The sequence below is a fragment of the Perca fluviatilis genome, chromosome 18 (assembly GCF_010015445.1).
Source record: "Perca fluviatilis chromosome 18, GENO_Pfluv_1.0, whole genome shotgun sequence".
In the NCBI taxonomy this organism is placed as follows: domain Eukaryota; kingdom Metazoa; phylum Chordata; class Actinopteri; order Perciformes; family Percidae; genus Perca; species Perca fluviatilis.
This window is the reverse complement of record NC_053129.1, coordinates 4066343-4081026: the sequence shown is the minus strand read 5'-3', so window position 1 is coordinate 4081026 and position 14684 is coordinate 4066343. Positions and strand designations below refer to the sequence as shown.

Genomic DNA, 14684 nt, shown 5'->3' with positions numbered 1-14684 from the left:
ATCCAAGCCTCTAATCCCCACCAAAGCCCCATTCCCCTATGATTTATCTTATGGAAAATAATTAATGTTTTGTTGGGTTTTTCATAAATAATTGTTACTTCAAAGATTTAAAACTGGCATTTAAAGGGTTAAAATTCAGAAAATTATTAAATTTTTGGTAGTTTTGAGCAATTTACAAGTTGTTTAAGTGATTTATGAAAAAAAAGCAGAAACAAATATTGATATATGATGATTTAATATCAGTTTTTTGGACATGTACATTTTTGCCTCGAAGGTGTCCAAAGGGAGTATCTGGAACTATGTAAAAAATACTAATGCAATCAAATTAATTTTGTTGCTTATCTTTGACATATCCAAGCCTCTAATCACCACCAAAGCCCCATCTACGTATTATTCATTATATGGAAAAAAAAACATTATTTTGTGTTTTTTTGTAATAAAAAATGAAATACTTCAAATAAACTGGCATTTAAAGGGTTAAAATCCTGAAAATGATTGAATGTTTGGTAGTTTGGATTAGGTTAAAAGTTGTTTAAGTGATTTATGAAAAAAAAAGCAGAAAGAAATATTGATATATGATGTTTTTTTAAGGAGGGCATGAGGGTTAAGTTAGCTCGTTAACGCTAAATCCTACTTCGTAGTACAGGCCTCTGGCTTATGACCCGGGCTGATCCATCTTTTGAGTCTGATGCACCTCAGCCTTCACCCTGCTCTATGTGACAGGGTGTTAAAATTCTCAAATCTATTTAAGATAAATCACATATTGACTGAGACACAAAACCCTTAACAACAAAACATACAAACATTCAAAATGAAAGTGTTTCAAACTTATCTGCCCGTGGACACAGAAACAGACACCTTCTAGAGTCATCAAGTACACAGGGATTCTTTATTTCCTCATTGCACTAGTTCCTACTCTCCTCGAGTCGAGCACCTGATGCTGCGTCAGGAGCATCGGGAGGGAGGAAGGAAGACACACACACACACACACACACACATTCCTGCACCCAGAGAAAACCAACACTGGATGTTGTTTTCACGCTCATCCTGCAGTAGCACTGTCACCATGCCTGCACATGATCAAAGTCCAAAGAAGCAGAAAAAGGAAATACTGTAGATCTTTATTTCATGCTGCAACATTTGTACAAATAAGCTTTTTCCAGCTACTGTCACAGATGGGAGTCATCCTAACTGACAGTCAGGGCCCACTTTACTTCTCATTCACTGTTGTCAGATAGTACATCCAACTTATTGCTTTGTACTCAGACTGCAGAGCCAAGGAGACATAATAAGATATTCATATTCTACATCACCATAATGTGCCCTGTGTTCTCTCTGATCACGGAGTGTTACAGACCATTTGATTTCATGCATGTTGAACTATTATCCAGAAAAAAAGCAGATCTAGGTGTAGACAGAACTACAGTGGTCAAAATTACAAAGTTAACCTAAAAAAAAAGAAGCAATATTAAATATCTATTAAAAACGTTACTATTACCACTACTGTTGCCAGTTTACTGAAAAAAAAAAACATGATTTATTTACATGGTATTCAGTCAGCACAGCATCAAAAATGCTACCTAGTCAATGTATTGCTACTTATGTACTCATCTTTAGCTGCACAGGTGTAAAAATATTTTTTGGGGTTAGCAAATGCAGTTTGTAAATGCTACCACAGTCAACAGCTCTCCATGTTGTCACAGTATAAACATCATCAAAATAGTCATGACCCGCAAAGTTAAAGCTTCAAAAGGTTCAGACAAAACTCATGTGGCAGTGGTTGGAAATGAACAGCCAGTTCATAAAAGAGAACAAAAAAACACATTGTTTCATTAGAAAAATGTAGTTTAGCCTGAAACATGCAATATGGTTAAACAGATACTACCATTAGGTGGTTGTTGAATGAAAAACAAGTCTAAGTCGTTTTCCGTTTTAAGCAGTGACATCATGCTCAGAATGACACACACTGCCCTCTGGAGGAGTGAGTGAACCTGAGGTAGCAAAGCCAAATCAAATACCTGTTGGGACTGATAATGGAAGGAAAAAAACATGCATCTACACATTAGTGCATTTTCTTGAAACCCCCAAAATCATTTTACACTCTCAAGTCAAAACTAGATATCTATATAAAGACACACAATCAAAGTATTAAGACAAAACTTTTCCAATTAAACTTCTGGGTCCTGAGAAAGAATGAGTCCTAGTTCCACTGTGCACGTTATTATAAACAGATGGCATGTTTGAGCCCATCCTTCACAATATACACAAGCAGTTTAATCGTAAGAAGGCGTACTTATAAAATGATTCATAATAGCCAGGCTGATACATTGGAACATTTTGAATATGAGAGCAAAGAGCAAAACTTACCAAAATTATTCAAATGGTGAGATATTCTTGATGTATAAAAACAAATGTGTATATACAAAAATATACATCCTAACAAGACATTCCTAGCAAGGGGCATTTCTATTTTCCCCCAGAGTTTGCAAACTTTGAGTTTATATTTTTGAGTATTTTCTATTAAAAAGGCAATTTTTAAATAGTCCACAAAACCAATGATTGACATTTTTTCTTCCATCAAAAAAAAAAAAATAAATCAAGTAATGTAGCTCCTTCAGTCCAGAATCAAGATTTGAAAAATCCAAACAAAAAAAGATTATAAAAAGTCAAATCAGTCAGTCAATCCATTCATATTTGAGTTTTTAGTAAGACTTCACAGCCATTATTTGGGTTAAAAGCCCTTAGCAGTGCCAGGTTCCTCAGTAGACGCGGGGAATGATCCGGTAGCGAACCGTTCGGCAGTACTCGTCCCACGCCGAGCCGTACTTCCTCCTGCACTGGGCCATGTCGCGGGAGTCTCGGTGCACCAGCAGGATGATGAAGTAGATCATGTAGTACCACGGCAGGAGGTGGCTGAAGCCTGCAGGGATGAACGTCAAAAACATTTCAATGGGACTGAATTCATCAGCTGGTAAAAAAAACTATGTGGATGTTGATAGCATTGTGATCCTGTTGCATACATTCATAGTAGTATTGGAGGCGTGTATAAAGTGCGCCGGGCTTTGAAGCCAATTTGACTTTGTGGCCAAACGTTGGAATTACAACTTCTGTGTCAGTCACGTGATGCCCTCCCGGTCACATCACGGCCAATAATGTTTTTGCTATTTTTTCACATAAATCTTAAAGATAAAAAAGGTAAAAAATACAACTGAGGAGTCATAGCGCCAGTCGTGTGTCAGCTATTTTGTCTGTGTGGAAAACATGCAAGCTAATGAGAAGAAAAAAACAAAACATGATTCAACAAAAATGTAAATCAGATTTGACTTTGTGAATTCTATGTCGGGACAGCCATAGAAGGAAAATCCTGAAGTGCTTTGTAGTTTGAGACTGACCGCAGGGCAGAGACCAGGCCAGAGCCATCAGCAGGTCTCCCAGGTAGTTAGGGTGGCGGACCACCCCCCACCAGCCGGACACCAGCAGACTCTTCCCTGTGGCTGTGGGGATAGTCTTCACATCTGCAGGGAACACACACACCCACACAAATACACACACAATGTAGACATATTATTATCATGTACAGTGGGGCAATAACGTATTTAGTCAGCCACCAATTGTGCAAGTTCTCCCACTTAAAAAGATGAGAGAGGCCTGTAATTTTCATCATAGGTACACTTAAACTATGAGAGACGAAATGAGAAAATAAAATCCAGAAAAATCACATTGTAGGATTTTTAATGAATTAATTGGTAAATTCCTTGGTAAAATAAGAATTTGGTCACCTACAAACAAGCAAGATTTCTGGCTCTCACAGACCTGTAACTTCTTCTTTAAGAGGCTCCTCTGTCCTCCACTCGTTACCTGTATTAATGGCACCTGTTTGAACTTGTTATCAGTATAAAAGACACCTGTCCACAGTCTCAAACAGTCACACTCCAAACTCCACTAAGGCTAAGACCAAAGAGCTGTCAAAGGACACCAGAAACAAAATTGTAGACCTGCACCAGGCTGGGAAGACTGAATCTGCAATAGGTAAGCAGCTTGGTGTGAAGAAATCAACTGTGGGAGCAATTATAAGAAAATGGAAGACATACAAGACCACTGATAATCTCCCTCGATCTGGGGCTTCACGCAAGATCTCACCCCGTGGGGTCAAAATGATCACAAGAACGGTGAGCAAAAATCCCAGAACCACACGGGGGGACCTAGTGAATGACCTGAAGAGAGCTGGGACCAAAGTTACAAAGGCTACCATCAGGAACACACTACACCGCCAGGGACTCAAATCCTGCAGTGCCAGACCTGTCCCCCTGCTTAAGCCAGTAGTGTCCAGGCCCGTCTGAAGTTTGCTAGAGAGCATTTGGATGATCCAGAAGAGGATTGGGAGAATGTCATATGGTCAGATGAAACCAAAATGGAACTTTTTGGTAAAAACTCAACTCGTCGTGTTTGGAGGAGAAAGAATGCTGAGTTGCATCTAAAGAACACCATACCTACTGTGAAGCACAGGGGTGGAAACATCATGCTTTGGGGCTGTTTTTCTGTAAAGGGACCAGGACGACTGATCCGTGTAAAGGAAAGAATAAATGGGGCCATGTATCGTGAGATTTTGAGTGAAAACCTCCTTCCATCAGCAAGGGCATTGAAGATGAAACGTGGCTGGGTCTTTCAGCATGACAATGATCCCAAACACACCGCCCGGGCAACAAAGGAGAAGCATTTCAAGGTCCTGGAATGGCCTAGCCTGTCTCCAGATCTCAACCTCACAGAAAATCTTTGGAGGGAGTTGAAAGTCCGTGTTGCCCAGCGACAGCCCCAAACATCACTGCTCTAGAGGAGATCTGCATGGAGGAATGGGCCAAAATACCAGCAACAGTGTGTGAAGACCTTGTGAAGACTTACAGAAAACGTTTGACCTCTGTCATTGCCAACAAAGGGTATATAACAAGTATTGAGATGAACGTTTGTTATTGACCAAATACTTATTTTCCACCATAATTTGCAAATAAATTCATTAAAAATCCTACAATGTGATTTTTCTGGATTTTATTTTCTCATTTTGTCTATCATATTTGAAATGTACCTATGATGAAGATTACAGGCCTCTCTCATCTTTTTAAGTGGGAGAACTTGCACATTTGGTGGTTGACTAAATACTTTTTTGCCCCACTGTATATAATAAGCAGTCAGAGGATGGGATGAATAAACTTTAGTTTAACTTTGGTTTCTTACACAAACAAACAATCATAACTTAATGTTATTTAACAGACAAAAAATGTGGACATACTGTAACTCAGCTCAAAAAGCCGGTCAGCCTTAGTCATTTTCCCTTGGAGGGTAATCAAGTCATAATCAGGGTGGGAAATTAACTTTTTTGCCACAGTGCTGGTGGATGCCCAATTTTACCAGCCACTTTTTCCGGAATTCAAATTTATAAAAAGTGCACTAGCATATTTTGAATTGCTTTAATACAAACATGTTTAATAGTAATACATATTTTATTAATATAGGAAAATAAAAAGTGATGTGAAAAAAATCCTGCGAGACCATGGTTAAATTGTGTTTGGTCAATCATAATCTACAGTAATTGTAGGCCTACATGTTTAATGAACAGAAAAAATATTGACTCATCTCTCAGTAACATAGCATTAAACAGTCCCAGGATTTTGCGGCCTTTTCTTGAGATTGTTGTGGCCCAAAATGCCTGATTTGCGGGAGCTTTTGTAAAAAGTTGCGATGCCTTTTGTATTTTTGTTGCAATGAAGTTGCGAGAGACAGTGAAAGTTGCTTTTTTGTATAGTTCTTTCAAAATAAAAAGGAAACTTATTTTGGAGAGAATAAAATTACTGTCCTAGTAACTTTTCCAAAAAGGTTCAGGATGCTGCAAATGTTGGTATAATATGAAAATGGCTGGTGGATTTAAGACAAAAAATAATAATTTCTTGAATAAATAAATTTGAACATTTCTGTCAGTGGCGTGTTGATCTTTGCATTGTTAGTTTATTTCCTAACCTGGCCTGAAACACATTCATACAGTTTGATAAAGGACTTATTTATCATTAACTTATTTATCATTTCACTTAAAATAACAAGCGTAGATGTCCTCAATTTAGGTCATCCTGTACGTCTCATCTCCGGTTTTTCCTGCATCCACTGTGTGTGTGTGTGTGTGTGTGTGTGTGTGTGTGTGTGTGTGTGTCAGTTGCGGGGGGAACTGAGCAGCAGAGAGCCGACAGGATTAAAACAGCAGCAGCTTTCAGTGACTGAAAAATCGTTACAGCGTACATTGAAGTTTAATACAGGTTGGCAGGACGGTCTGAAATGTTTTGCACGATCTTTCGCTGTTTGTTTTGTCAATGCGCCATTTGTTCCAAAAGTACCCTCTCTTTTTCTTTACTTCGCCCTCAACAGTTTGTACAGTCATAGCCGTGGAGGGGTCTTAACACCAGGGATATGTCACCACATTTTAAATGATAATATTCGTTTTGTCTGTACCTCAGCTCAGCTACATGGTGTCACGGACTAGCGCTGAAAACTACTCGACAAAAGTCTGGAGTTGACGGAAATATGCGTGGCCAAAGACACGGCCGTGAACGGTTTTCATTTCCTGTAAGTTCTTCACAATAAAAGTCCTCAGTTATTTTGGTATTTGAATGTTTTTATTATGAAGCAGCTAAATCCGGAAACTTTGGGGATTCATTAGCAGTAACGTAACGCGACTCCACTAAGCATTGTGCATTGTTACTTAGCAACAGCATTCTTTGACAAAAGCTGTCCAATCCATTACAAGGAATGTTTTACAATCCACCCGCCACTGTGGCTGGTATGCAAGGCAAAGTCACCCACCACTTTGAGAAATTGGCTGGTGGCGGGTGCCAATTTCCCACCCTGGTCATAATCAGCTTTAAGCCTGCAGGAGAACTTACCAGAGTGTTTGGGGTCTGACGGGTTCCTCCTGAAGGCATTCTTCTCAGAGTTGGACTTCCTGAAGATGTAGAAGCCACCGACTGAAAGACAGAGACACCCAGAGAAAACATTAGCTTTGGAAACTGGGAAAATAGAATGTTAACTTTATCTCTTTGGGACTAGACAATAAGTCAATACAATACATGACCTCAAGATAACGTAAGAAAAAATAAAAGACAGATGCAGTTATGAAATCAAAGCGAGATGCTCAGTGGCTTGATTCCTTACGTTTGAGTGCAACGAGGGCTGCCACGGCGGGGGGGCTCAGGGGGTTGGGATGGCTGACCAGGTAATAGGCCTGCAGGGTGTAGGTGAAGGGAACCCACACCAGATCACCAAACGCCAACATGAAGCCAAAGCCATCGTGCATCAGGTCCATGGTGGTCAGGATGGCCTCCTGAGGACACAGAGAGACACTCAGAACAACACATTCTCTTTTATGTATCAATGGATTTTTCCTGCTGCCTGCCTGTCGCGGGTTGTGCAACCGTCTTGCACCATTAAATTGAGACGTTTCATAACCTGTAAAATTGTCTCGTAGCCGCGTTAAATACTTTTGCCCATGCTTTGGTACAGTTATTTAACACCTGATGTGTGCCGTATGTTAGTATGCATGAAAACCAAAGTTTTGAGTGCTTTAGCGGCATTGCCCCGACTCTCTGCTGAGCCCCGTTCATTTAACAGCAGCAGTTAAACTGTATTTCACACTACGATGGTTACATTTGCTATTAATCCGCGGTTCACGTGCCTGCTGAACCGTAGGGGCGGTTTGTTACTCTACTGTAGGCCTATAGGTTATTATTGTACAAATCAGTAATAGCAATTACATTATGTAAGTCACGCCTACATTTGTCAACTGCTCCTTGGAAAAAAAAAAATAAAAAAAGATCTGTTCATGCCCTGTTCATACTAATCAGATGAACTGGACTTTGTGGTCAAGTATAGTCTGAGGCAAAAGCCACCTTCCCTTACTGTATAATATTCCATTATATTAAAAAATTTGAATTGTTACCTGCCACCAGAATTTTGTATTTTCATTGACATATATTAAGATATTTTACCATAAATATGTGCCTGAACATGTATTAGAACGCAGGAAATGAAGTCTTTGATGCTCCAAATCTCCTGGGGCAGGAGATTTGTCCCCCCAAAGGCCCATTTTGAGCCAGGAAAAAGTGAAACCCTGCTAAACCAGTTATTGGTACTCTGGAGAAAATGTGCTGAGCTGAGCGTACCTCGTTCCAGAGGCCGTCGGCCACGTAGAGCAGCTGGAAGAGGTTGACAAGGATCATGGAGTAGGACGGAGCATCCAGAGCCTGCTGCTTCATCTCAGCCAGCGCCAGTGCAAAGTTGATCAAACACTGAACAATGACACACAAATAACATCCAAAATCATTAGCAATGTTTAATGTGACCATACCTGACAAGTCTCATTCAAGGTTCTGAAGAAACAAAATGATTGCAGTCCTGATGCTGCATCAAACGCTTCAGAAGTGAAGCCTAGGTAAATTCTTTACAACAGCTTGACAACAGTTGATTTCATGCTAACCGGCATTTGTCGCAAATTAAAAAGTAGCCGACAACAGCAATCAGTGCTGAAAGCGTTATTCAATGTATTCATCTTTTCTTTTGGTGGTCAGCGACAGGAGTTTTACCCTTTGTATATTACCACCTACCCATAGAGGGGTTTTCTTGCACCAAATGCATAACTGCAATGCACTGTGGGTGATATCCACCTCTGGAGTGACCATCGTTCACTCGCTACCTCAGCCGTTCGAGGCTCCATCTCACCAAGTTCACGTGAGTTTTTAAGACACTTCTAAAGGCGGCGTGGTGAAAGAGGGCGTGTTGAACCAGTATTGAAACGCAGCACTAGGCGTAAAATTTGGTATACAGTTCCGGTTTTACACCGGCCCAAGCCTGCCGATCACAGGGACCCATGTTCATAAGCTGTGGTTCTCCAATGCTATAAAATCTAAACTGAATGTCTGCATTAGCCTCATAGCTACAAGCAAACACAAGGGGCCCTATTTTAACGATCTAAGCGCACAGCGTCAAGCGTAGAGCGCAGCTGCGTTTAGGGCGTGTCCAAATCCACTTTTGCTAGTTTGAAGGTAGAAAAAAGGGTCCGTGCGTATGGTTCAAAATGGTTGGTTGTACACTTAGTGTCTTCAATAATTTTAGGTGTGTTTTTGGCATAACATGCAATAAACCAATCAGAGAGTCATCTCCCATTCCCTTTAAAATCCAGACGCGTTTGGACCTTGGAGCATTGCTATTATGATTCATAATATCATCATTATGATAAGCAGGAGAGAAGAAACTGATCTGCTCGTGTGTGAAGTGAAAGCTCGTGAGCAGATCATATAATACTATTTCACATTGTAATACTTTTATTTTTAATCTTTTGCATGTTTGTGTGCTGCTGCACATCCCTGAGTGTGGGCCTAGGCTCACTTTACGATTGTTAAAATAACAATGAAATGCTGCATTATTGACTTTAGACCAGGTTTTTCTTGGTCAATGGTGCGATCACTTCCCGCTGCCTCAAGATAGCAATACGCCCAGAATGCACCTGAACACACCTCCCTGTAAGACCAGCACACCCATGGGCCACAGATGAGCGCAGGTACATTTGCCATTTACACAACGTGGGCGCTGGACGGTCTTAAACTAGCAAAGACACTTGCGACGGGCTCTGCGCCGCGCCGGGTGCAAGTTAGGACCCAAGGTGTTCATCATGCCACATGTCTGAGGGGGAAAAATAACTCCACATTTGGCCACCAGAGAGTGACAGGGCCCATAAAACAAACTCTATGACTCCTGTATTATCACAGACTAGGGCTGTGTATTGGCAAGAATCTGGCAATACGATGCGTATCACGATACATGGGTCACGATTCAATAAATTGCAATATATTTCGATACAATGTGTAAGGCGATATATTGGGATTTTTTAGAAAGTATAATTTTAGAAAAACGTATATTTAAAGGAAAATACAAAAAGGCCTGTTTTGCCTTTAATAATAAGAACAATTAACATCTTCAGGGTTCCCACTCTTTTCAAGAAATTATTTGCCAGGACCTTTCCTGTACTGTAAATACAGAACAGCACTAGCTCTCAATGCTAAAGTGTCTCCGGTTGATTACATGTTACGCAGCACTGCTAACTGTACAATAACCTCTTTTCAAAAGTCTACATTTATCCAATTTACACCTGTGTCCAGTCTGAAAGAACACATCAATATATTGAAAAAAAGTATTGTAATATTCAAGCGTTATACTTTTGTAAAGTTTGGTCTTTCAGTCGGTTAGAAAGTGTCTTAATATATCGGGCGCAGGACTGTTAGCTCAAAATAAACCTGTGCTACAGGCTGCTGACATTAGAATTTGTTAATTTTAAAGGCAAAAGTTCTGGTGTTTTCACCCAAACATTAGCAAAACACACAGTTTTATTAAAAGACTTGCGTGGTAACATTTGCTACTTTATGTTGACAAGACTATTCTCTCCCTCCGCCGCTTAGTGAAGTGTCAGCCAGTCACATTGTCTGTCAACTAAAGATTTCCATAGTTTATTTCCAGGATATCAGGGGTCTCATTTATAAACGTGGCGTACGCACAAAACGGGGCTGAAAATGTGCGTACGCCACTTCTCACGCAAAGGTTGTGATTTATAAAAAACAAACTTGACGGGAGAATGTGCGGTCCTCCACGCAAACTCTGACCAATGCTAACGCACATTTTGGAGACAATGGGAATTGGCAACGCAGATGATGAGGTGGTGAACTGAAGTCAGACTGCAGAAAGTAAATGCGGGAATAACAATTACTCATATGTTCAAGTACTGATACGCACATTTCTTCACTCCATATCATCGTTACCATGAAGATGAAATCCAGCAGTGTTATTTGCGCTTGTACTGAGTGATAATTGTTCCATAAACACCTCCAACTCAAATCTTAAATCGAAATTCGTTCTTAATATTTATCGCCGCTGTCTCACCGTCACATTGTCTGCTACGGAGTGCAGGAGGAGGGGATGGCCCGACTGCATGGAATACAGGATAGGATCAAATACCCTACCATTAGATAACAGCAGAACACAGTGTAAATAACTAAATATCTGTCTTTAAAACTGTGCATATATCATCAAATATCAAAGTCTGAAAATACAGCTGTTAAGCTCTCGCGCAATGGTTACACTTAATGTCCTCGTTATCAGTCCGTACTTTAATACTGTTCATAACAAAACCTGCATGAAGAAAAGTGTGTTTGCCTATTACACTTCTGTCTTCAAATTGTATCTCTCCACTAGTTAACTGTGATTTTGGCAAGGTGTTAATAATCACAAATTGTTGTAAACCTATAAATACTGCTTTGAACCCCGTGCATAATGCTGCATGATGGCACTGCTGGCCCTGCAGGAGGTCCAAATACAGGTCCTCACCACTCTGGGAGCAGCCGGCTGTTTCCAGAGAAAGCCTGTTTAGTTCCCTTTCAAATGGTGCCCCATTTGTAAGGAACATGCATTTGTGGATGAGCAGCAGCGCATAGTATGTGGGTTGCGCTCATGAAATATTTGCCAAATCTTCTCTGCCAATGCCAAACAGCTTATTCTGCCATTGACTCGTTTGGTGTTTGGTGGATTGGATGATTGAAGTTTGAAGAAACAAGACATATTGGCAATTTAACAATTTATTCATTTCACAAACAGGAGCCTCAGTAGTGTGCGGAAGAACCATACACAGCCACAACAGCCTGGCACCTCCTCCTCATGCTGGTCACCAGCCTGGTCACACACTGCTGTGGGATGGCATCCCATTCTTCAACCAGCATTTGTGGCAAGTCAGCCAACGTGGTTGTGTTGGTCACTCTGGCACGAACAGGAGGAGGTGCCAGGCTGTTGTGGCTGTGTATGCCCACATACTCAGCGCTGCTGCTCATCCCACAAATGCATTTTCCTTACAAATGGGGCACCATTTGAAAGGGAACTAAACAGGCTTTCCACCAGTATAAGATTTATTGCCAAAAAGCATTGTTACCACAGAGAAATAATCCACCAAACACAAATTTCCTTACTTTTTGTTTTAAGTTTATGATATATAATCTTCAACTTTATCGCTAAGGCTTGTTTGGATATAATATATAGTTCTTTTAAATCTTATCATATATGTCTGGTATATCGCAGCTGTCCAGAGTGCAGTAATGCCTGCCATTTTGGAAGGTATTATTGATTAGGGGTGTGCAAAAAAATCGATTAGAATTTGAATCGAGATTCAAGCTCTACCGATTCACAATCAATTCCAAAAATCTATTCTTTTCTTTTATTTTTTTGACATTATTGTCCTGAAATGACATTACCTCGCCATTCCCATAGATGGCGCTGCGTCAAATTCACACTGATACCTGGGCACTCTTGTCATAATCAGAAGAAGGAGGAGTGCAGCAGAAGTAGTTTAGTCAGCGCAAACAATGGCAAACTTCACGGAAAGAATTATTCAACCTGCTCCATCCTCATAGAAGGCAAGAGTTTGGACACATTTTGGCTTTTATAGCCTCGAGGGAAAGATGGAACTTGATAGGAATCATGCTATATGCAGGCTTTGCAAAGCAAAAGTTAAAAGAACACACCACCGTTTGTTGAAATAGGGCTTATCACGGTCTCCCCTAGCTATAGATAGGTGGGCATTTTTTGTCTCAGTGCAAGTAATTAGGTTGTTTTTTTGTCTTTTGTTGGCTCACTTTTACTCGCAACATGCTAACCGGCAACATAGGATTCCATTCACTACGCTAAGCTAACTAGCGGCAGCGCTGCTGGTGTTGCACCGGACTAAAAACACAAAAAATGCGTTGGCCCACCTATCTACAGCTAGGGGAGACCGTGATAAGCCCCATTTCAACAAACGGTGGCATATATGTATTTTGGAAACACCACAAACTTTAGACTGTTGCTCAGGAATGGCATCTCACAACCTCCGACCTAGTAATCGTTACACATAATGCTACGAACATGGTAGCTGCTACGCAGTTGGGCAACGCAGTTGGGCAACTTCAAGCATTGTTAAGTGTTTCGCACACACCATTAACCTCGCCGATCAGAGAGCTCTGAAACTGCCGACTGTGTCACGTTTGCTGGGGATTAGTAGAATCACTGGATTTTTTCACTGCAGCACCAGCGCAAGTCATGTCCTTGAGCAGAAATAAAAGCTACTCAAACTGCCACCTCACAAGTTAAAGACGGACATGGCTACTAGATGGAATAGTGCCTTCGATATGATTGAAGGATTCCTCGAGCAACAACCAGCCATTTGCGCTGCGCTTCTCTCTCTCTCTCAAGGTGAGAAAAAGTGGAACAGATGTGTTCTGTACCCTGAGTAGGGCTGGGTATCGTTCAGAATCTTTCGATCCGGTGCCAATTTCGATACCTCAGTTTCGATACCGATTCCTAACGATACTTTTTTCGATACCATATGTTTTAAAATCCATTTCAACATCAACAAAAATACATTAAACACAAAGCTTTTATTTTCCACCTTAATTCAGAATTTCACCTTAAGAATCAAAAGAGTTATCAAAATTAAAAAATTCTGGTAAAACTGCTCACTCAGAGTAACATTAATAAAAGTGCCTTGCCTTGCAAGCTCAGCCTGTCAGTCAGTCATCAGGGCAGAGAAACCACCGTTGTGGCTGCTTGTCTAAGAGGAAGTGTAACGTCAACAGCACTGCGACCGCTTTCGGCTCGCCATTAATACCATATCGCAGAAAACGCCGTCTGCGTGAAGTTTTAAAAAACTGTAACCACACTTGAAACCAACCGTGACTCTCTGTGACTTCAACAAAACTGCAGACTGTTTACTCCGTCCGCACCTCGCCGTGTGTGCGTGTGTGTCGGTCGGAGCTCCGCTCTGTGTCAATATGCAGAGAGGACAGATAAGCTTGCGCTTACGTGCTCAGACGCTTTTGGAACCGAAATTTGCCACCGAAAGATAAAGAATTTTTTGATACTCATAGGATTGGAGTATTTTTTTCGATACCATAAAAGTATCGACGTTCGGTACCCAGCCCTAACCCTGAGCGAAGCGGATGTCAACAATGCTGAAGAAATGTCTGTGACCCTGAAACCAATAAAGGAGGCCACCAACATCATGTGTGAGGATAGCACACTGACTTTGTCTGTGATTACTCCATTGCATGTACAGTTACTCCACGACACAGAAGAAGTTCAATGTGCCCAGTTGAGTTCACATTTCAACAGTCAACCTGGTAGCTGAAGTCCTCCTTAAATTGTATGTCTACTGCAATCACATGGGAAAAGTAACTACATTTACATACTGTGAATCGTTTTTTGAAATCGAGAATTGTTTTTTAATCTAAAATCGATTGAATCGAATTGTGAGCCTAAAAATCGTAATCGAATCGAGACATTTTCTTAATCTTACACCCCTATTATTGATATAGGTAGTCTATAGATCAGGTTTCCCTACACTGTGCGAGAACAGGCCAAAATTATAATTCAATTTGCCGCAATTCCCGAGCGTCTGAGAAGTTTTTTGCTTTTTCTCCGCCAGTCGTCATGATTCGGGGTAACTAAAGAACAACTGACAGGGTCACTAACATACTGATCAGCATTCATGATCATCATCACGTGCTTTGCATTGACTATTTATGGTTAAAAATAGGAGTGTACAGGGCGGGATAAGAGGCTGATTCACGTACACACAC

General features: G+C 40.8%; 1 protein-coding gene across 1 annotated transcript in view; it reads right to left on the bottom strand.

Annotated features, from left to right (window-relative positions):
• Window positions 1–1102: 1102 nt before the first annotated feature.
• lbr (lamin B receptor) overlaps window positions 1103–14684 on the bottom strand; it is a 38996-nt gene continuing 25414 nt past the window's right edge. The window contains exons 10-14 of the mRNA XM_039782878.1: window positions 8199–8324; window positions 7192–7360; window positions 6924–7004; window positions 3393–3515; window positions 1103–2920 (exon numbers count right to left, since the gene is read on the bottom strand). Coding sequence (XP_039638812.1) covers window positions 2760–2920; window positions 3393–3515; window positions 6924–7004; window positions 7192–7360; window positions 8199–8324 — 660 coding nt within the window. The 3' untranslated portion in view covers window positions 1103–2759. The remainder of the gene's footprint in view (window positions 2921–3392; window positions 3516–6923; window positions 7005–7191; window positions 7361–8198; window positions 8325–14684) is intronic.